At 40.7% G+C, this 21,797-nt stretch overlaps 2 protein-coding genes across 2 annotated transcripts in view; one reads left to right on the top strand and one right to left on the bottom strand.

The window, feature by feature from the left end:
• LOC133650713 (uncharacterized protein K02A2.6-like) overlaps positions 1-4,371 on the bottom strand; it is a 4,730-nt gene extending 359 nt beyond the window's left edge. The window contains exon 1 of the mRNA XM_062048294.1: positions 1-4,371. This exon is cut by the window's left edge and continues 359 nt beyond it. Within this exon, the coding sequence (XP_061904278.1) occupies positions 40-3,948 (3,909 nt within the window). The 5' untranslated portion in view covers positions 3,949-4,371 and the 3' untranslated portion in view covers positions 1-39.
• Positions 1-21,797, top strand: part of opcml (opioid binding protein/cell adhesion molecule-like) — a 460,670-nt gene that overhangs the window by 374,121 nt on the left and 64,752 nt on the right. The gene's annotated exons all lie outside the window — the stretch shown is intronic.

Below are 21,797 nucleotides of genomic sequence, written 5' to 3'. Positions count from 1 at the left end.
TTTTTTTTTTTTTTTTAAACTCTCAAGACCTCAGAATCCTTAACAAGTCTCAATCAGCCTCTTTGGTGGCTGAACATGTCTCTTCGGTCTAGAGTTAGACAGTCTCTCAACAGCAGGTGACGCGGACGCTGCTGTCAGTCCTTGGTCAGCAAGGTCAGGCTCCGTGTCAGCAAGTTCTGCAGGTCCAGCTGAGTCCTGTTGAGCCTTCTCCTGAGCTGCAATGTTGCCTTCAGTCAGCTGTAGTTGAAGATCCGTGCGGTTCCTTCTCAGAGTCGGTCCATTTTCCATCTGGATCCTATACGAACGTGGAGAAACTTCCTCTTCCACCTGTCCTTTTTGTCTCCAGGTGCCTGTAGAAATGTCTCTGAGACGCACGACGTCTCCTGGCCTCAGCATAGGCAGGTGTTTTGCCGTTCTATCATGCAGCTGTTTTTGCTTCGCTTTTTGTACTTCCTTAGTGTGTCTGATTTTGTGTGCGCCTTTGGGTGTCAGCAAATCCTCGTTGACTGGTAGGTTGGAGCGAATGCGCCTACCCATCAGCATTTGGGCGGGTGACAGTCCATTTTGTAGAGGTGCACTACGGTAGATCAGTAAGCTTTTCTGAAAGTCATCTTTGTCCTGTGATTTTTTTAACAGGTTTTTTACTGTTTTTACAGAGCATTCTGCCAAGCCGTTGGACTTTGGATAAGTTGGACTTGATGTGGAGTGTTGAAACCCCCATTCCTTGGCAAAGGCAGCAAACTCACAGCTAGAAAACTGGGGACCATTGTCGGAAAACAGTTCGCATGGAACACCATGTCTGGCAAAAACAGTCTTTAAATAACTGACAACTGCTTTGCTCGTTGTTGACTGCAACGCTCCAATTTCCGGATAGTTTGAAAAGTAGTCTGTGACTACCACGTAGCTCCTTCCATCAAAGTCAAATAGATCCGTTCCTACTTTGTAGTAAGGTCTGTGGGGCACTGGATGAGTCATCAGTGGCTCCGCTTGTTGTTTTGGCCTGTAAGTTCGGCAAACTCCACATGACGCTGTTGTTTGGCTAATATCCTGATTGATCCTTGGCCAGAACATTACTTCTCTAGCCCTCCTTTTACACTTGACTTCACCGAGGTGGCCTTCGTGTATCTTTTCGAGCATCTGTTTGCGCAGTGAGTACGGAATAACAAATTTGCTCCCTTTTAGCACTATGTCATCCACCACTGTAAGCTCAGCTCTACAATTCCAGTAGTCTTGTATTTTCAAGGGGCAATCCTTTTTGTTGTCAGGCCATCCATTCTGTACTGTGCTCTTGAGTTCTTTCATAGTTTCATCAGCAATAGTCTCTTTCCGTATTTGTTCTGTTCTGTCTGCAGTCACCGGCAAAGATGTCACTACCATATCTACATATGCCTGTATCTCTGTGCTATTATCACTGTCTGCAAGTTCTCTCTTGTCCACTGCTCTAGACAATGTGTCGGCTGTGTACATATATTTTCCTTGTGTATATATCATGTGCACGTCATATTTTTGCAGTCGAATTAGCATGCGCTGTATTCGTACTGGACAATCATTCAACGGTTTGTTCATGATAGACACCAACGGTTTATGATCGGTTTCCACTTGAAACATCTGTCCATATACATATTGATGGAAACGCTCACATGCATACAAACTTGCTAACAGTTCTTTTTCAATTTGAGCATACCTGGTCTCTGCACTTGTCAGTGCTCTGGAAGCATAGGCGACAGGTAGCCACTGCTCTTCATGTTGCTGCAGTAGCACTGCTCCCAGGCCGTACTGCGATGCATCTGCCGAGATCCTGGTGCTCTTCTCGGGGTCATAAAACTTTAACACGGGCTCCTGTGTAAGAGTCTCTTTCAGTTTCAGAAAACATTGTTCTTGCTCGTGGGACCATATCCATTCATTCTTTTGTTCAAGAAGACTCCTGAGAGGTGCTGACTGTGTTGACAGTTGTGGGACAAACTTGGCAAGATAGGTGACCATCCCCAGGAAACGTCTGACCTCATCTTTGTTGGTTGGCCTTTCCATGTTGTTGATTGCTGAAGTTTTTCTCGGGTCTGGCTTCACGCCCTCTTCACTCACAACATCTCCCACAAAGGTAAGTGACTTCACTCCAAACTCACATTTTTCTTTGTTAAGTTTCAGGTTCACCTCCCTTGTCTTGTCTAGCACTTGTCTCAGTCTTTCGTCGTGTTCTTTTCGGGTTGAGCCCCACACTATGATATCATCCATCATTGTCTCAACTCCGGGTATGTGCTCAAAAATCATGTGAATGGTCTTATGATATACTTCAGGCGCTGACAAGATGCCGTATGGTAGACGAAGAAACCTGTACCTGCCCTCCGGGGTGTTAAATGTGCACAGTCTTGAACTCTCCTCGCCAAGCTTCATCTGCCAGAAACCTGATGAAGCATCTAATTTGCTGAACCATTTTGCTCCAGCAAATTGTGCCATGATCTCTTCCCTGGTTGGTAACTTGAAATGCTCTCTTCTGATTGCTTTATTTAGGTCTCTTGGATCCAAGCATATTCTTAGGGCACCTGTTTTCTTTTGCACAACAACCAGCGAGCTGACCCATTCAGTTGGCTCATCTATTCTTTTAATGACTCCCAACTTTTCCATTCGCGCTAGTTCATCTTTCAGTTTTTCACGCAGAGCAAATGGGACTTTCCTGCACGGGTGCACAACAGGAAACACATTTTTATCTACACATATTTTATGTAGTCCAGGTAGACATCCAAGTCCTTGAAAGCAGTCCTTATACTCTTCCATGAGTGTGTCCTGAGCATTTGTAGTTTCTTGAGATGTCACCACAAACACTCTTTTGACAAGATTGAGCTTGGTGCATGCACTGAGTCCCAGGATTGGTTGTACACTCATATCCACGATCAGTAGCTGTGCTCTCATTTGTCGACCCTTGTGTTTAAAAGTTGCAATACATCCGCCTTTAACAGGAACTCGTTCTCCAGTGTATCCACTTACTTTGGTTTTTACTGGATGGATTTTGCTCTTTACAGTCAGTGTTTTGTAATCTTCCAAAGATAGCAGGTTTACGTGAGCACCTGTATCTAACTTGAATGGTATTGTTGTCTGATTCACCTTAATTGGAACAATCCATTCTTCTTTTTCAATTGTGCATGCTTGCACCACATTGACAATAAACTCCTCCTTATCATCATCTTCTTCAACTGTGTGAACTTTCTTTCTTGAAGCTGCTTTGCAACACTTTGCATAGTGATTGCTCCTTCCACAGTTGTTACATGTTTTTCCATATGCAGGACAATATTTCGGCTTGTGGCTGCCTCCACATTTACCACATTTAAATTCCATGGATTTGTCTTTTTGATCCTTTTGTTTGGTACACATTTTATTTTTCCATTGTTCTTTATGTATGGCATGCACTGTTGTTTCACCTCTCCGTAGCTCTTTTGCTTGAGCTCTGGTGGTCTCAGCTGCTCTACACATACTGACACACTTATCTAACGTAAGCCCAGTTTCTCGAAGCAGTCTTTCTCTCAGTGCATTATCCATTGTACCACAAACAATTCTATCTCTCACTAATGAGTCTCTCAGAGTGTCAAATTCACATGTTTTGCTTAGCGTGTGAAGCTCTGCCATGTACTGATCAAAAGGTACTCCTTGCTTTTGGTCATGTGTGAAAAACTTATACCTCTCAAATGTCACGTTTTGACGAGGCACAAAGTATTCTTCAAACTTTGTCATTAGCCGTTCCAGAGTCAAATTAGCTTCATCCAGCTGAAAGCTATTATATATGTCCAAAGCATCTTCTCCAATAACATGCAAAAGAATGTGAGCTTTCAGCTTTTCATTATCAGCTCCTGCTCCGCTTGCTGCTAAATATATATTAAATCTTTGCTTAAAACGCTTCCAGTTATCGGCAAGATTAGCATTTAGTAGCATTGGGCTAGGTGGACTTAGCTTTTCCATGGCTGTACTTTGGGGTAGTTACCAGGACTCCACAGCTCTTTGTGTTGTTGGCTTTCCTCCAACTCGGGCACAAGATCCTCTTCTATTCGTTCAATCTGTCCCTTGTCCTCTGTGTCACTTTACCGCCACTCAAAGTCTTCACACACGCAGCAAACTCCTCAGGAATGTGGCGTCCTTCGCACGTTTTCACTCACGCGACCGGAGACATCTTCCTTCCGCTCGTCTTTCGTGGCTCCCTCGTGGCAAACATTCCGTCCGACGCTGCTCACGGCCACTTCTGACACCATGTGTTGTCTGTGTTTTTGTAAATAATCCAGACGAGGCGTGTTGGCTGAGTTCTAAACGTTTACTCATAAAGCGTGCTCATCACAACCTTCTAGCTCCCGGCATGGCCACATACACCACCCCATCTCTGGCTACCGCGCATGCTCATAACTCCCGTTGCATGCTGGGTAGTGTAGTTCTTATATTACCTGGAACATAACATCACAGTGTCTTCGCGTAAACGTCTATCAACCACTCGCTCATCTTTTCTTCATCCATCCATCCCTTCGAGTTAGCTTTTATGATGACGCCGGCTGGAAAGTTCTCTTTTGGCAAGGTCTTCCTTTTGAATATCACCGTGGGTGGAAGTTTCTGGCCGTTAGCATGGCAAGCTACAACCACAGTAGGACGACTTCTCATTCCCTGTGGTGCGAATATTCACCGTACGTGTTCCCGTTGTATCCACAGTGCGGTTCACATGAATATCAAAAGCCAGTGGAACCTTGTACGCGTGTCTCTTAGTAGGAGACATTTTGTTGTCTTTACAGAAAAACAAATGAAATTAAATATCCGCGAGCTTCTTCTTCTACGGGGGCGGGGGCTCACCTTGGCGGTTGCTTACAGTAGAAGAAGAAGCGCTTCCTCTTCTATGGGGCGGTTGCTCACCGTAGAAGAAGAAGCGCTTCCTCTTTTACGGGGAAAAAAGATGGCGACTGTTTACCGTAGTTGCGAGACCTAAACCTTATGAAAATAAATATGAATATTAATCCATATATAAGGCGCACCGGGTTATTAGCCGCACTGTCTGCTTTTGACAAAAATTGTGGTTTTTAGGCGCGGCTTATGGTGCGGAAAATACGGTACATGTCCAGTTTGATGAAATAAACATTATGAGTGTAATGCCACCAAGTCATCTTTTGCTGCTTTTCCAGGCTTCTGATTGCACAAAATGTGCATGACAGCAGGTGTATGTGTTTGTGTGTAGACATACTGTAGACAGATTTGAAACTACACTTGTGTGGATGAAGATCATATTAACCCCGGATATGCATTTTTGAAACTAACGTCTTCGTGTGGACATGGCCGTAGAAGCCAAAGCGATATTTGTTAGTGCTCAAAGGACGCCGATTTGTCTTTTTATTTCAAAAAATGTATTTTATTACATAAAATATTACTTATTATATTTCTGAAAAAATAATTTGCATTTACATGTTCATTGCTTGTGATTGACAAAGTGTTGGGGTTTTCTGTAACGTTAATGTATTGTGCTATAATCAGTGTTAGTACAGGTTGCACATTAAAAGAATAAAAAGAAAAAAGACAATAATTCAATTTTTTTATTTTAAATATTTTCAAATACTAATTAATCCTTTTATTTCTTATAAAACTGAAACCGTTTTATGGTCCTACATTTGGTTGTATTCAAGGTCCATGCGCCTATCTTTCTCCAGGAAAAGCTCTGTAACTTTGTTTCAATAACGTTCTTATTTACTTATAGTCTTAAAAGCGTACAAATGCGTAGCAGTTCATATAACAGGCCTTTATAAAACAATAAGATTCTAGATAATGATATTAGACAATTCAACATTCTCCCTCCTGCCATTTGTTTGTTAAAGTGGCTCATAATTGTACATTGAGTTATTCTATCAAATATTTGTGTTTCACCTAATTTCATATTTGTACTTTCTTGTTAATATGGAAGAACATTATTAAATGTTCTACTGTATTAATAAATCAGTGTACTTCATTGGGTAGTACGTTTGGCTACACAATATATTGTTTGAACATCGCCATGCTCAATACAGTGCCACCTCGACCGATCCGTCTCGCCCACTTTGCCTACATGAGGTGACAAACATTGGCGGTAAAATAGTATTCATGTTCTGTTATTTAGAGTAATTTTCATTTCCGTCCTGTGTTTCTGTGCTGTGCCGGTGGTGCATTCAAGGTGTACATGAATGTCAGAATTTAAATGTCGGGGTCCAAAAGAGGTTTCAATAAAGTGATTGCTGATCGGCCTCTTGTTTTCCTCTTAATGTCTGGGCAAGAAGTACAGTATTTTATATCCACACAAAAACAGTTGCATTACAGTTACGTAATTATGAAGCGAGAGCGCTATAAATGGTTCAAAGGTTTATTGCCATTCAGTTTGTACATGATAGGAAACATGTACACTGGTCCCAGCACAATATAAGCCTGCAATAAAGGATAACAAGATTTCTTTTAAAAGACAGAAATACTTGTAATATTCACAACAAATATATATATATATACTTGTAATATTCACAAAATATGAGCTTTAAGATCAGTGCAGGTTGTCGAGATGATGACCACAGTGCAGCATAACACGATGTTGAACTGCACTTTTTTGGGGGAGAAGGGGGGAATTTCGACTATAATTCATAATCTTAATGTGAGGCAGGAACACATACGTCTTCTTTTGTTTGTTTGTTTGCATTCTGATTTGTAATAATCGGCTTGTTCTCGGTGGCTAGCAATGCTGCTAATGGGAGTAATCCATTTTGCCTTGGAATCGCTCTAAAAATGCATCCGAAAAAGACCAACAATACCCCATTTACATCTTGTGACCTGAATAATAACCAACACTGTTATAATAAGTGTTGACGCAAGCAAACTCTTTTTTGCCACGTCGTGTTAGAGAGTGCTAACGAGCTTGTGCTGCTGCAGTGTTGACTTAATGAGTAGGTAAAAGTAAAAAAAAATGTGAAAGCACAAATAAACTGTCACCTAGATTGGTAATTGCATTGGTAATCTTTACCGTTATTTTGATTAATGCCATCAATCTTGAACTATTTGCTCTGTATCCGTATCAGTTGTTCCAAAGCGCTCCACTTTTATTCATGAATTTGTCCAACCTGTTAAATCACTTTTCACTGATTTTCGAAAATTGTGGAAGTAGGGGAAATGGTCTATAAGAGCCTGTAGTTAAAATGTGTGTTTTCTCTCAGTGCTGATGACTAAAATGTTTTTTTTGTCCTGGTTAAGTTGTTAAAAGGTTTCTGACATACAGGATTCGATATATAAGATGCAATTAAAAAGAATTATTATTTGTCATCAGGAGACAGGAGTCTAGAACTGTGTGTTGTCAGCGGTATTATGAATATTAATCCTATTTCTCCTCATGACATTGGCAAGGCGGAAGGGTGTAAATCCATGGTTTCCCGATCATTTCACAGTCCCGTACCCCTTCAAATATTTTAGCCTAAAGCCACACTTAAGCAGGATTAGGGGTCTGATTTACTAAAGTCTAAATACCACGCGCTAAACAGCATGTGCAAACAGTAAAATTGCATGTAGTATTAGTGGGCGTGTTACGTGTGATCTACTAAGACTTTGTGTTCAATTGAAAATTGGTGCAGACCGCCTTATTTAAAGGCCTACTGAAATGAATTTTTTAAAATTTAAACGGGGATAGCAGATCCATTGTATGTGTCATACTTGATCATTTCGCGATAGTGCCATATTTTTGCTGAAAGGATTTAGTAGAGAACATTGACGATAAATTTCGCAACTTTTGGTCGCTGATAAAAAAAGCCTTGCCTGTACCGGAAGTAGCGTGACGTCAAAGGTTGAAAGGCTCCTCACATTTCCCCATTGTTTTCAATTCAGCGAGAGCGATTCGGACCAAGAAAGCGACGATTACCCCATTAATTTGAGCGAGGATGAAAGATTTGTGGATGAGGAACGTGAGAGTGAAGGACTAGAGTGCAGTGCAGGGCGCATCTTTTTTCGCTCTGACCGTAACTTAGGTACAAGCTGGCTCATTGGATTCCACACTCTCTCCTTTTTCTATTGTGGATCACGGATTTGTATTTTAAACCACCTCGGATACTATATCCTCTTGAAAATGAGAGTCGAGAACGCGAAATTGACATTCACAGTGACTTTTATCTCCACGACAATACATCGGATTGGATCGGTGAAGCACTTTAGCTACGGAGCTAACGTGATAGCATCGGGCTTAACTGCATATAGAAACAAAAGAAATAAACCCCTGACTGGAAGAATAAACAGAAAATCAACAATACTATTAAACCATGGACATGTAAATACACGGTTAATGCTTTCCAGCCTGGCGAAGGTTAACAATGCTGTTGCTAACGACGCCATTGAAGCGAACTTAGCTACAGGACCTCACAGAACTATGCTAAAAACATTAGTTATCCACCTACGCCAGCCAGCCCTCATCTGCTCATCAACACCCGTGCTCACCTGCGTTCCAGCGATCAACGGTGCGACGAAGGACTTCACCCGATCACCGATGCAGTCGGCGGCTAGCGTCGGATAGCGCGTCTGCTATCCTCAAAGTCCTCCTGGTTGTGTTGCTGTAGCCAGCCGCTAATACACCGATCCCACCTACAGCTTTCTTCTTTGCAGTCTTCATTGTTCATGAAACAAAGTGCAAAAGATTCACCAACACAGATATCCAGAATACAGTTGAATTTTGCCATGAAAACAGAGCTGTTTGTATTGGATTCAATGGCGTCCAAATACTTCCGTTTCAACGTTTGACGTTACGCGCATACGTCATCATACATAGGCATTTTCAACCGGAAGTTTAGCGGGAAATTTAAAATTGCACTTTATAAGTTAACCCGGCCGTATTGGCATGTGTTGCAATGTTAAAATTTCATCATTGATGTATAAACTATCAGACTGCGTGGTCGGTAGTAGTGGGTTTCAGTTTCCAAATGTTATTACTTATGAGGGACAAAAAGACGCAAGTTTTTGGTCTTTTTTTTTTTTTTTTTTGCATTCTAACTTGTAATAATCAGCTCGGTCTCTGTGGCTAGCAATGCAGCTAATGGGAGCAATCCATTCTGCCTCTAAATCACGTTAAAAATGCATTCAAAAAACATCAACAATACTTCATTTATGTTCCATAACCTGTATAATAACCAAGCTGTAGCAACATTGTTATTGTAAGAGCAAACACTGAGGAACTGTTTTGCTAGCGTAGTAGCACATTAGTCGTTAACTAGCTACAGCAAGAGGTAAGCTATCAACTGCTTTAACAGCTTATTGGCTTCTGAGTGTGTAATACACAACACATTGCGAATATGTACTGACTGAAAAACATGAACAATCATATTACAGTATCTATAAAGTATTATATCGGAGCTTTATTTGTCCATTCTTAACATGTACAAGACACATAAGAACTGAAATTACATTTTCGGCACAATCCTGCTAAGAGCAGACATACGTTACAGGGAGACAAGACGGGACCGCCAACGGATCAGCCACTTAGGGCGCTCCTTAAAAAGGTGGGAAAAAGGTGAAATTGGGGAAGGGGGGGAAGAGTAAAAAAAATATCAGTCTGAGGCTGGACCCTCAGGAATGGTCCAGACTGAGTCCGAGGAAAAAACCTCACATAGCATGGCACACATAAACATGGTACATGTAATCACAACAACTCGCAACAGAGTCATCCAACAGGACTTTGGAGGCCGGCAGCTGCTGTTGAGCGCTACTCAGCCCCCACAACCCCGGAGGAATTAAGCAGTGGTGAAGGCGTTGATTTGGGGAGGGGTGTGTGCGTGCATGTATGCCCAATTAACTTGGGTGAGATGTTGGAATTGTCTTTATGGGCCGAGGCCGGCCCCAAGAGTTCAAGAGTTCAAGAGTCCGACCCAGGTGCTTTTGAAAAAAAAGGGAAAGGTCAAAAGCGTCCATCTTTGAGGAGTCCTCAGGGGAGTGTTTTCAAACAGCCTTTTCCTCAAGGCCATTCGAGGGAGTCAAATCGTAGATTAAGATGTTGTTTTTTCTTCGAGCAGTCAAAACAATGACATTCCTGCTCTGTATGCTGGCTCTGACAATTTCAATTTATTCTTTCTCTAACTTCATCAAGATAGAATCCACCTTGCGATTCAAATCAGCAATCGCTCCAGTCTGTGATCCCACAGCACGACCCAATCCTTCCATTGCGTTGAACAGCCTGTTGGCCCCTTGAGTGGCTGCCATCGTCTTCCGAATTTGACGATACACCAGAGCAATGCCCAGCCCAATCAGCAAATTCCCTGCGATCACAGCTCCAAATAGGTAGATGTCTTCCACGTCCTCGATGGAAAGGACTGAGAGGCACATGATTCTCCAAGTATTCCAGGAATCTCTCACGTACCCCGCAGCAATGGTTCCATCAGGGCAGCCAGGCTCCCCCGAACCTCTTTTCCTTGTCGAAAAGACTGTGTCAATTGCGTCGAGAGTCCAGTTGATCAAATTCATTTTGATGTTTAGATTTGAGGACAGCTCAAGAAAAGAGGCTTCAAAAAGTTTAGACAAAGACAAGGACACAAGAAAGCAAGCGGGAAGGAGGAGTAGCAGGGAAAAATGCGACCACCCTCACCAAGAGGCAAGACAGAAAAAAGGCCCACATTTTATATTTTGTTTGTACACAGCTAGCTTGACAGCTTATGTACTGTAGTTGTACGGTGATGTGCTTGCTGCATGTATCATGAACAATATTGAAGTGTAACTTACTCGATGGACCGTTGTCTGTTTGATCAAGCTGGCTGGGGACACTTCCAGTTAATTTGGTTAAGCACACCATTTATTTCAGCATAGCTTGACTCCAAGTTCCACATTTGCAGCGTCATGACAGGCTAATCACACTCTCTCGGCTTCCTCCAGCTCCAACGTTTCACCCTCTTCTCCGTGCTCGCTTCCATAAGCCGCAGTTCATCCTCCGTATATTCAGCTTCAAAAAGATAAGTTTGCGGATTCTCATTTGTCCAAAAATAGTAATCTTCATTATCCGTTACCAAGTCTGCCATGATCAGAAAACACACACGCGTTTGTTTCCGGAAGAAGGAACACACAGTTCTTGCCAGAAGATGGAAGTGCGTTGCTATGGAAACAGAGATAAATGCGCTGAGGAAAGAAGTTGGTCATCTGTGACGTCTTTTTTTTCTTAATTTTTTGTTCGGATTTTGAGAAATTCTTCATCTAAATGGGAAGATATCCCAGTGAGAGCACACAATGTGCACTAAGGACCTGATAAGATCCAAATACCACTCGCCAATTTAGCTTGAGCAAAAAATAAAATAGCGTGTACTATTAGTAGCAGTATTATGTTAAATTTACTAACACTACGTGTGCAATTGAAATGTGTTGCGGACCGCATTATTTAAATGAGGATATTGCGTGCATACGGGGATTTTACCATAGAGACGCTTGAACATTTTTGTACACATTCATGTTATCATGCTCCTACCTGTGTGCGGTGTGTTGAACCAGCAGCACACATCTACAATCTGTAACACCTTTTCAGAATCGCAATCTACACAACAGAAACATATGCACACTGACAATTGAGCCTTTGCGCGAGACTGCGGATTTGTGCGCCTGGAATGCAAGAAGATGTTTTTTTTTCATGTAGGAGGTGCATCATAGTAATATATTTCCTAAATGAAAAAAAACGAATGACATCAACAGAAACAGTAGACACCAAAACGCATCAATTGAATTAGTTTTAAACAGCCCCATAAGTCATCCAGCAGCAATACAATTATACATGGAAATTAAAGAAAATAGACGATATGTCTAATTTTTTATTTTATTTCTGTCAGTCCAAAATGTTGACACACAGGTGAGAAGGAGGATTCTTTGCAGCGCGTGCACCTCTTTTCTCACAGCCATGTGCTTCTGTGTCAATTTGCACTTACTTCACGTGCTAAATAAAACGCAAAATAGTGCTCGCAAAACAGTGATGAGTGTTAATAAATCACATTGTGTGTGCTGTATAATTATGTTTGTGGGCGATCAGCATATATTTTGCGTGTTTTTGAAGACAAGAGAGGCAAATCCACTTTGCAGACGTTTAGTACATCCGCTTTGCGTGTGCTATCAGGTTTGCACGTGTTTTAGTACACACAATATTTAGTAAATCAGGCCCGAAGTGATTATTTTTACATGCTTGTTGTCTCTCAAGATTAGTAGTACCGTATTTTCCGCACCATAAGCCGCCCCGTGTTGTAAGCCGCACCTTCAATGAATGGCATATTTCAAAACTTTGTTTACCTATTAGCCGCCCCGTGTTATTAGCCGCACCTACGCTACGCTAAAGGGAATGTCAAAAAAACAGTCAGATAGGTCAGTCAAACTTTAATAATATATTACAAACCAGCGTTCTAACAACTCTGTTCACTCCCAAAATGTAATGTGCAAATGTGCAATCACAAAAATAGTAACACTCAAAATAGTGCAGAGCAATAGCAACATCAATAACTCAACGTTGCTCATACGTTAGTGTCACACAACACACAAAATAAACATTTAAAGCTCACTTTCTGAAGTTATTACTCATCCACAAATCCCTCGAATTATTCTTCTTCTTCGGTGTGCTTCACTTGTTTTTTGACACCATCTGTGATGTGGACGCGCATGCAGTCGTAGATCAACAGGGACGGAGCTGCGTGAAAAAAGTCACCCGGTTTCTTCGCTCATTTTTTCTTCATCCATCCATCCCTTCGAGTTAGCTTTTATGATGACGCCGGCTGGAAAGTTGTCTTTTGGCAAGGTCTTCCTTTTGAATATCACCGTGGGTGGAAGTTTCTGGCCGTTAGCATGGCAAGCTAACAGTGAAGGACGACTTCTCATTCCCTGTGGTGCGAATATTCACCGTACGTGTTCCCGTTGTATCCACAGTGCGGTTCACATGAATATCAAAAGTCAATGGGACCTTGTACGCGTGTCTCTTAGTAGGAGACATTTTGTGGTCTTTACAGAAACACACAAATGAAATGAAACGTAATATCCGCGCGCTTCTTCTTCTACGGGGGCGGGTGCTCACCTTGGCGGTTGCTTACAGTAGAAGAAGAAGCGCTTCCTCTTCTATGGGGGCAATTGCTTACCGTAGAAGAAGAAGCGCTTCCTCTTTTACGGGGAAAAAAGATGGCGGCTGTTTACCGTAGTTGCGAGACCTAAACTTTATGAAAATAAATATTAATATTAATCCATATATAAGGCACACCGGGTTATTAGCCGCACTGTCAGCTTTTGAGAAAAATTGTGGTTTTTAGGTGCGGCTTATGGTGCGGAAAATACGGTAGTTGTTGTTGAAGGAAAAACGAAAGCTGTGATGCGTCTGTGAAATAAATATGCTACAGTATGCTTGAAATGAGCGAAATACATGACTATTAATGGCAAGTCGGTTATACTTGTATAGCGCTTTTCTACCTTCAAGGTACTCAAAGCGCTTTGACACTATTTCCACATTCACCCATTCACACACACATTCACACACTGATGGCGGGAGCTGCCATGTAAGGCCCTAACAACGACCCATCAGGAGCAAGGGTGAAGTGTCTTGCTCAAGGACACAACGTCCTGTGTGCCTCTTAGTACATTGCATACTTACAGCATGTATTTAAGCGTTGATGGAGGTGTTTGGTCGTGTTTAGAGCGCTTCATAGGCAAATGGAGTCAACGCGACTCCCGTTGACTCCATTGTTAGCGGACTTTTATTTTCGTTCATTTACAAGTTAGAATGCATAAAAAAAGAGACATATATGTGTTTATCTCACATAAGGATTGTGCATGATAGACACATTTCCCAAAAAGTGCAGTTCCCCTTCAAGTCTGCTGGTGAAAATTCCACATTTTTTTCATTTCCCAGTATTAAAACAAAAAAATCACAGTGTCAGTCTTCCCCCCAATATCATGCAGCCCAGGTTGTTGTTTGCTTTCTACACGATTTAAGCTGTTTGCATTCGTACCAGAGCAGTGAATTGTAATATTTGTGATGTCAGGATTAAAGGGGTTTGTGTGTTACCCACAACAAATAATATGCATTATCCTAACTGAGCGTTTTTCTCAGCACTGTATAGTTAGAGAATGAAGTGTTGTTTTCCAATACCTCCACAAAATAATTTGTATCTGGTAACCCCAGAAAAATCCCCCCATACTCTCTTTTTCCCCAGTACATGCTTTACTTTATTCAGTGTTTCTTGTCACTTTTTATTGTAAAATTGTAATGTGATCTTTTGACTCTTTTATTCTTCCTCTATTACAGTAACACCTCGAAAACAGAATGGGTTCACAGAAATTGTTTTCATGCACTTAAATAGACGGATTCTCCACTTTTCACACCATTTTTGCACGCTCTCTAATTCTAAAGTTGTCCAGAGGCCTCTAAAAGGTGGTGATTGTTGTCATTTCAGCTTGTTCTGCCTAGAGCAGGGGTCTCAAACTCAATTTGCCTGGGGGCCACTGGATGCAGAGTCTGGGTGAGGCTGGGCCGCAAGAAAAGATTTCTTAAAAAAAACATTTTTAAATGTCTTTATTTTTATTTTCAACACAAAATAAAATCAAAATATAAATGAACAAAATGAGAATTAAGTAAATAAATCAGTCATAAGTAATAACAAGAGAGGAGAAGTCTAGCAAAACTCCTAGCCATTATGGACAACACCTCCCACCCACTACACTCGGACCTTGCGGGGAGAATGAGCACGTTCAGTGGAAGGCTCAGACTCCCAAAATGCAACACGGAACGACACAGGAGGTCCTTCATACCGACAGCCATCAGACTGTATAATGCATATGTTCCTTGACTGCACTTAAATGTAGAGTATATGTAGAATATATTTCTATATTATATATATAATACATTATATATATTATATTATTTATTGTTATTCTTGTCTATTGTGAGCGAACTGTGGAGTTTACAGCGAGAGAGAGAGCGAGGGAGGGAGGGAGGAAGAGCGCGAACGTCAATGTTCGGCCCTCGAGGGCCATATACCACACCATGATTGGTAGATTCCTTGTAGCCCGGAAGAGTTAGGGCTACGAGGAAATCTGGGTATTCGGTCTGTTGTGTTTATGTTGTGTTACGTGAGGATGTTCTCCCAAAATGTGTTTTTCATTCTTTTTTGGTGTGGGTTCACATTGTGGCGCATATTTGTAACATTGATAAAGTTTTTTTTATACGGCCACCCTCAGTGTAACATGTGTGGCTGTTGAACAAGTATGCATTGCAGTCACTTACGTGTGTATTTGAAGCCGCATATAATGTGTGACTGTGCAAGCACATTACTTTATGGATAAAAAGTGGACGCTAAATCTCGTGCCCTCAATATTATTGTCCTCAGTATTGTTGACTTAATATTGTTGTCCTCAGTATTATTGATGGGTGAAAATTGGGAGAGTTGGCAAGAATGCTTCAGCTCTGCACACAGCGCTGTCAAGCGCCATTCATATAAAACTTGGGGGCCGCACTAACATTAAACCTTCATATTAAGGTGTGGGCCGCACAATGACGACTCGCGGGCCGCAATTGGCCCGCGGGTCGCATGTTTGAGACCCCTGGCCTAGAGGTTATGTAATCATGTCCATTTAGGAATGCAATGGTGTGAACATTTTATATTACGGTTATTGTGACCAAAATTCAAATATCATATCATCAAATATGTTCAAATATTATATTATCAAATATCATTATTCAATATTATTAAATGATATTATATATATCTGCATGCATGTTATTTAATTTGACATTATATTTTCAATAATAATAATGTTAGTAAATGATCTACTTAAAAAAAATATGTAATTATGTGGTACATTACATGGGACATGTAAGTGTCAACAAGACAGCCAAAAGAGGTCGGTGGATGAGAATAAATCTTAAAGTAAAATATAGTGTAGAAAAGCACCCAATTGCAGGAAATGTAGTCTTGAGTTTTAAAATTTTATTTTGGGGCGTGCGTGGCAGCACTTTGTCATTTTTCCTCTTTTTTTATGCCAGTTTTCCTTTTTCTTTCTCAAAGAGTGCTCACATCCCTGTATGTGTGTGCATGTCAGTTTCCCTGCCTCATCCCACAGAGACAAAGACAGTGCCATCCATCCATCCATCCATCCATTTTTCTACCGCTTGTCCCGTTCGGGGTTGCGGGGGAAGCTGGAGCCTATCTCAGCTGCATTCGGGCGGTAGGCGGGGTACTCCCTGGACAAGTCGAGACAAAGACAGTGGAAAACTAAATATAGTTCACTCCATTTCTTTCATCCCGCTATGGATAAATCAAAAATGTATGGACGGATTTTTATCTACTTGTCAGGAAAGGGCAGAAATAGGATAATTAACAAGTGATTACATTTTGGGGCGGATCCGGATAACCATCTGGATTCAATATTGGGAGGTAGGACTTGGCAGAGATTGGCGCTCTCTGAGATCTTTTCCGGTTTAGCTATGTGGGTAAAGGAAGAGAATGCTAAATGCTAATATTTGTCAAACGGATTTTAAAGCTTTTAATCAAATCAATTGATAAAATGTTATTAATAAAACACTTTTCATGCATTTGAAATGCAACACAAAGTGCTTTACAGAGTTAAAAATAATGCCCCAATTTGCCCCACAGCCACCAGAACACAGGACACACCACCCAACGGACCGGTACCACAACAGCACCGAATAAAACCAAATAAAATTTGAATTATAAACAATAAAAACACCAACAAATAATACATAATTAATATAACCTGGATTAAAAAGGTTGGGCAAACATTTTGACTACATGTGTAACTGGCAGTGTTTTCCTGTGGGTGGGCTTGACTAGCGGTAAGGGGAAACCCGATATCTGGAGGTACTGTTTCAAAGGACGGTTACATTGTCACTTGAGAAATAACTTCCAATAAAGAAAGTTAATCAAAAAGATGGGTCTTGTCATTATGAAATTGACGTTCTCCGCAGCCCTGAGGTCATGAAGCTGTTCTGTAGACGGGGGCCATGGCTACTGAAAAATATTGCTCCGCAAGTGTGGGTCGTGACTTGAGTACAGATTGGAGACCAGTGCCAGTGGATCTCGGGGGGTCCGCAAGGGTTCATAATGGAAAAACAGATCTGAAAGATAAGAAGATACAAGACCATTTAAGACATTGGTAAACCAGAAAAATAACCTTAAAAATGATCCTGAAACAGACAGGGAGTCAATGCAGTGATTCTATAGAACCTGTGTAATGTCTTTTTCGTCAAGACATGTACAGCTGAGTTTTTAAGTGTTTTTAAGATTTAAGAAAAACATCCTTTGTAATATTTTAACATGCGGTATAAAACTGAGCTCAGAGTCAAATGATGCTCATGTTTTTCCCTTGTAGTGAGAGAGTTAAAGACAACGGTTATGATACCTCACATATTTACAGTTTCTCAATATGTGGGAAAAGGAGTAGTAAGATGCAGATCTTCTTTGGCAGCGTGGCTCAAATGGGACAATGGCCATGCGAGCAACTTGAGGGTTTCAGGTATGTCTCCAGCTTCCACCATCCTAGTCACGGCTGTTTTGTCCTCGGGCAAGACACTTCACACACCTCTCTCCCAGTGCCTCCCACACTGATTTAAATGTAGCTAAAATACATTAATAATGGGTTTCACTATGTAAAGTGCTTTGTGTCTCTGGAGATAAAGCGCTATATAAATATAATTCACTTCACTTCAGTTCACAACTTATTTAATCTTTCTCCGTTTCAGAGCAATTTTTAACACTTGTTTTTACTTGTGCTCAATTTGTAACACAATTAGTCAAAAAGATGAATACATTAAGTTATCATCTATGAATAGTTGTTTATAAGTTGTCATTCACATTATACGATGAATAAGATTGTCTAATTTTTTGAGGAGGTTCAATATGTTTATCACGATTATTCTTTGTAAACACTTTGAGTTTGAACAGTTTCTTAAAGTGGATCATATTAGTACTTATTTTGACTTTTTTGCTGAATCCATTCTATACATTAGGTCCATGTAGGTATTAAGTGTTGCACGTGCATACACATGTTATAAAAAATGTTCCCTAAGGTTATATTTCTCCTCTTTTGTTGAGAAGAAATGCACATTCTTGGGTAGCAGGCTATAGATTTCTTAGTCACTTATTCAATAAGTAAGTGTTATTGAATAAGAAATTCAATAAGTTTGCTTCGTCACTTATTCAATAAGTAAGTGTTATTGAATAAGAAATTCAATGTTACAGTGAAATTTGCAAACAGCTAAAATTATGCACTAATTTTAGGTGCTTGCAAATTTCACTGTAACATTGAATTTCTTGTTCAATAACTAAAGGGTTTTTATGTTGTCTCTATCCAATGTGAGGCTTATTTATTATTCTAATTGATCTTTTTTGTAACACCGTTAGTGAATGAAGCTCACTTTTGTAGTTATTTGCCCATATTTCTACACAGTAACTCAGATATGGTAACACCAACAAGCAGTAGAATACATCGAGATATTTTTGGTACAGGCCATATTTTGCTTTATTCGTTATTGACATATTTATTGCCACCTTATGTTGTTTATTCTTATGTGAGATGTCCAGTTCATTGTATCATCTATTTAGCTTATTTTACCCTTTTAATGTCAACTCTGTCTACTGTTACCGAACAGTATTATTTAAGTGTTACTCAGATTCAGAGAGTCTGTTTTCTTCAAAGCATCTTTTTAATTTGACAATTTGTTTTTTCTGTTAGCATCTGTGTATCCTCTCCTGAACAAAACATTGTCATATTCTTTGCAAAAAATACTAACTTTAAATCTTTTGTAACTTTACAAATTTCATTTATGTATACAGTGGGAAGGGTATTCTGTTTACCTGACTCATGAAATGTGACAAATTTGGGGTGTGTACTATCCACTTTAGCCGCAAGATGGCAGTAGAGTGTTGAATATCTTAAAATGTATTTTGTGGCAATTCCAACTATGACCACAGCGTCAGTTACTATGTAGAGCGGCATTTTCAGCATACTGCGTTACAAAATGATTAACCCCCCTTTTCTCTCACGCAAAATACTTCCAAGAATAGGGCCATACGAATCCCTTCCCTATTCTAGATTGAACAATGTTGGTCCCAGAATTGATCCCTGAGGTAGGCCACAAGATATATTTAACACTGTTGTCTTCCTTTGCGTATTTCCACCTGTCTGTTAAGTACCTTTTCTATCCACTTGAAGACCAACCCTCTGATGCCATACTGTTCTAATTTCTTAATTAAGATATGGTTAGTTGTGGGAAATGCATTTGTTAGATCCATAAATACTGCAGCTGCACACTGTTGACTATCTATTGCATTGGTAATCTCTTCCGTTATTTTGATTAATGCCATCCATCTTGAGCTATTCGCTCTATATCCGTATCAGTTTTTCCCAAGCGCTCCACTTTTATTCATGAATTTGTCCAACCTGTTAAGTCATTTTCCACTGATTTTTGAAAATTGTGGAAGTAGGGGAAAGGGTCTATAAAAGCCTATAGTTAAAATGTATGTTTTCTCTCAGTGCTGATGACTAAAACATATTGTTTGTCCTGGCTAAGTTGTTAAAAGGTTTCTGACATCAAGGATCCGATATATAAGATGCAGTTTAAAAAAATGTGTCCATTATGTCATCATGAGACAGGAGTCTACACCTGTGTGTTGTCAGCGGTATTATGAATATTAATTATATTTCTCCTCATGACATTGGCAAGGCGGACGGGTCTAAATCCATGGTTTCCCGATCATTTCACAATCCTGTACCCCTTCAAATATTTTAGCCTAAAGCCACACTTAAGCAGGATTAGGGGCCTGATTTACTAAATTCTAAATACCACGCGCTAAACAGCGTGTGCAAACAATAAAATTGCATGTACTATTAGTGGGTGTATTGCGTGTGATCTACTAAGACTTTGTGTTCAATTGAAAATTGGTGCAGACAGCCTTATTTAAAGCGGGAACTGCACTTTTTTTTTTAATTTTGCCAAATGTTATTAATTATGAGGAACAATAAGACAGAAGTTTTTGGTTATTTTTAATTTTTTTTGCATTCTAACTTGTAATAATCAGCTCGTTCTAGGTGGCTAGCAATGCAGCTAATGGGAGCAATCCATTCTGCCTCTAAATCATGTTAAAAATGCATTCAAAAAAGGTTAACATTACATAATTTACGTTCCATAACCTGTATAATAACCGAGCGACATTGTTATTGTAAGAGCAAAGACTGAGGAACTGTTTTGCTAGCGTAGTAACACATTGCCATGCTATGGCATTAGCCGTAAGCTAGCTACAGCAAGAGGTAAGCTATCAACTGCTTTAACAGCTTATTGGCTTCTGAGTGTGTAATACAAAACACATTGCGAATATGTACTGACTGAAAAACATGAACAATTATATTACAGTATCTATAAAGTATTAGCCCACATTTTATCTTTTGTTTGTACACAGCTAGCTTGACAGCTTATGTACTGTAGTTGTAAGGTGATGTGCTTGCTGCATGTATCATGAACAATATTGAAGTGTAACTTACTCGGTGGACAGTTGTCTGTTTGGTCAAGCTAGCTGGAGACACTTCCAGTTAATTTGGTTAAGTACACCATTTATTTCAGCATAGCTTGACTCCAAGTTCCACATTTGCAGTGTCATGACACGCCAATCTCCCTCTCTCGGCTTCCCCCAACTCCAACGTTTCACCCTCTTCTCCTTGCTCGCTTCCATAAGCCGCAGTTCATCCTCCGTATATTCAGCTTCAAAAAGATAAAGTTGCGGATCCTCATTTGTCCAAAAATAGTAATCTTCATTATCCGTTACTAGTGATGGGTCCGGCAACACCGATGCATCGGCGCATGCGTCGAGCTCATAGAGCGATACCCTGTGTCGGTGCGCGTATCGCTTTTAGAAAGTCACGTGACCGCTCATGAGCTGTTCTGGTCACGTGACCGCTCATGAACTGTATCGCACTGACGCCTGCGCGCCAAACTGTGTTTATTAGGAAGCGGCGCAATGCGTGTTGTTGACGAACACCGTTAGGGCCGCTTGTTGTCACTGTCACTCAAAGTTGCATTTCAAAATTACACAGAATAAATGTGTTTATTTTGTTTAGAATTCAGATGGGTTTGATTTGGTGCGCGGCATATATTGGCTGTGCGGCGCACGGTGTGCGCGGAGGACGCTTGAGCACTGCGCAATTGCGCAGGCGCGCATCTAGAGGGAACGTTGCTCACAGGGCACAGAGGAAGCGTCAGTGCGATACAGTTCGCGTATCGGTCACGTGACCAAAGCAGCTCACGATCGGTCACGTGACTTTCTAAAAGGGGTACGTGCACCGACACAGGGTTTCGCTCTATGAGCTCGACGCATGCGCCGATGCATCTGTGTTGCCGGACCCATCACTACTGTTACTAGAGAAGGTACAGGAATGACGGTGTGGCGAAGTTGGTAGAGTGGCCGTGCCAGCAATCGGAGGGTTGCTGGTTACTGGGGTTCAATCCCCACCTTCTACCATCCTAGTCACGATACATGTTCACATTATTTGACTGTATCTAAAAAAGATAAAAATATATTTTTATTTAAATGAAGATATGAAATAATCCTAAATGAAATACAATGACTTGGTTTATATTATTGTATATACTAGGTCATAAAATCAGTGTCAGTTGAGTCGGTCCATAGGTTGCCTGTAGGGATTTTTAATGTCCAGCAGATGTCAGTATTTAGTGACACAGTATCGACACAGTATCAATACAGTTTTACAATGTGTCGAAACGCTTCATGAGGCCTCATCAACCCATCACTATCCGTTACCAAGTCTGCCATGATCAGAAAACACAC

Source organism: Entelurus aequoreus, linkage group LG05 (genome assembly GCF_033978785.1).
Source record: "Entelurus aequoreus isolate RoL-2023_Sb linkage group LG05, RoL_Eaeq_v1.1, whole genome shotgun sequence".
Taxonomy (NCBI): Eukaryota; Metazoa; Chordata; class Actinopteri; order Syngnathiformes; family Syngnathidae; genus Entelurus; species Entelurus aequoreus.
Note: the sequence above shows the minus strand (reverse complement) of the source record. Positions and strands in the feature narration are given on the sequence as shown.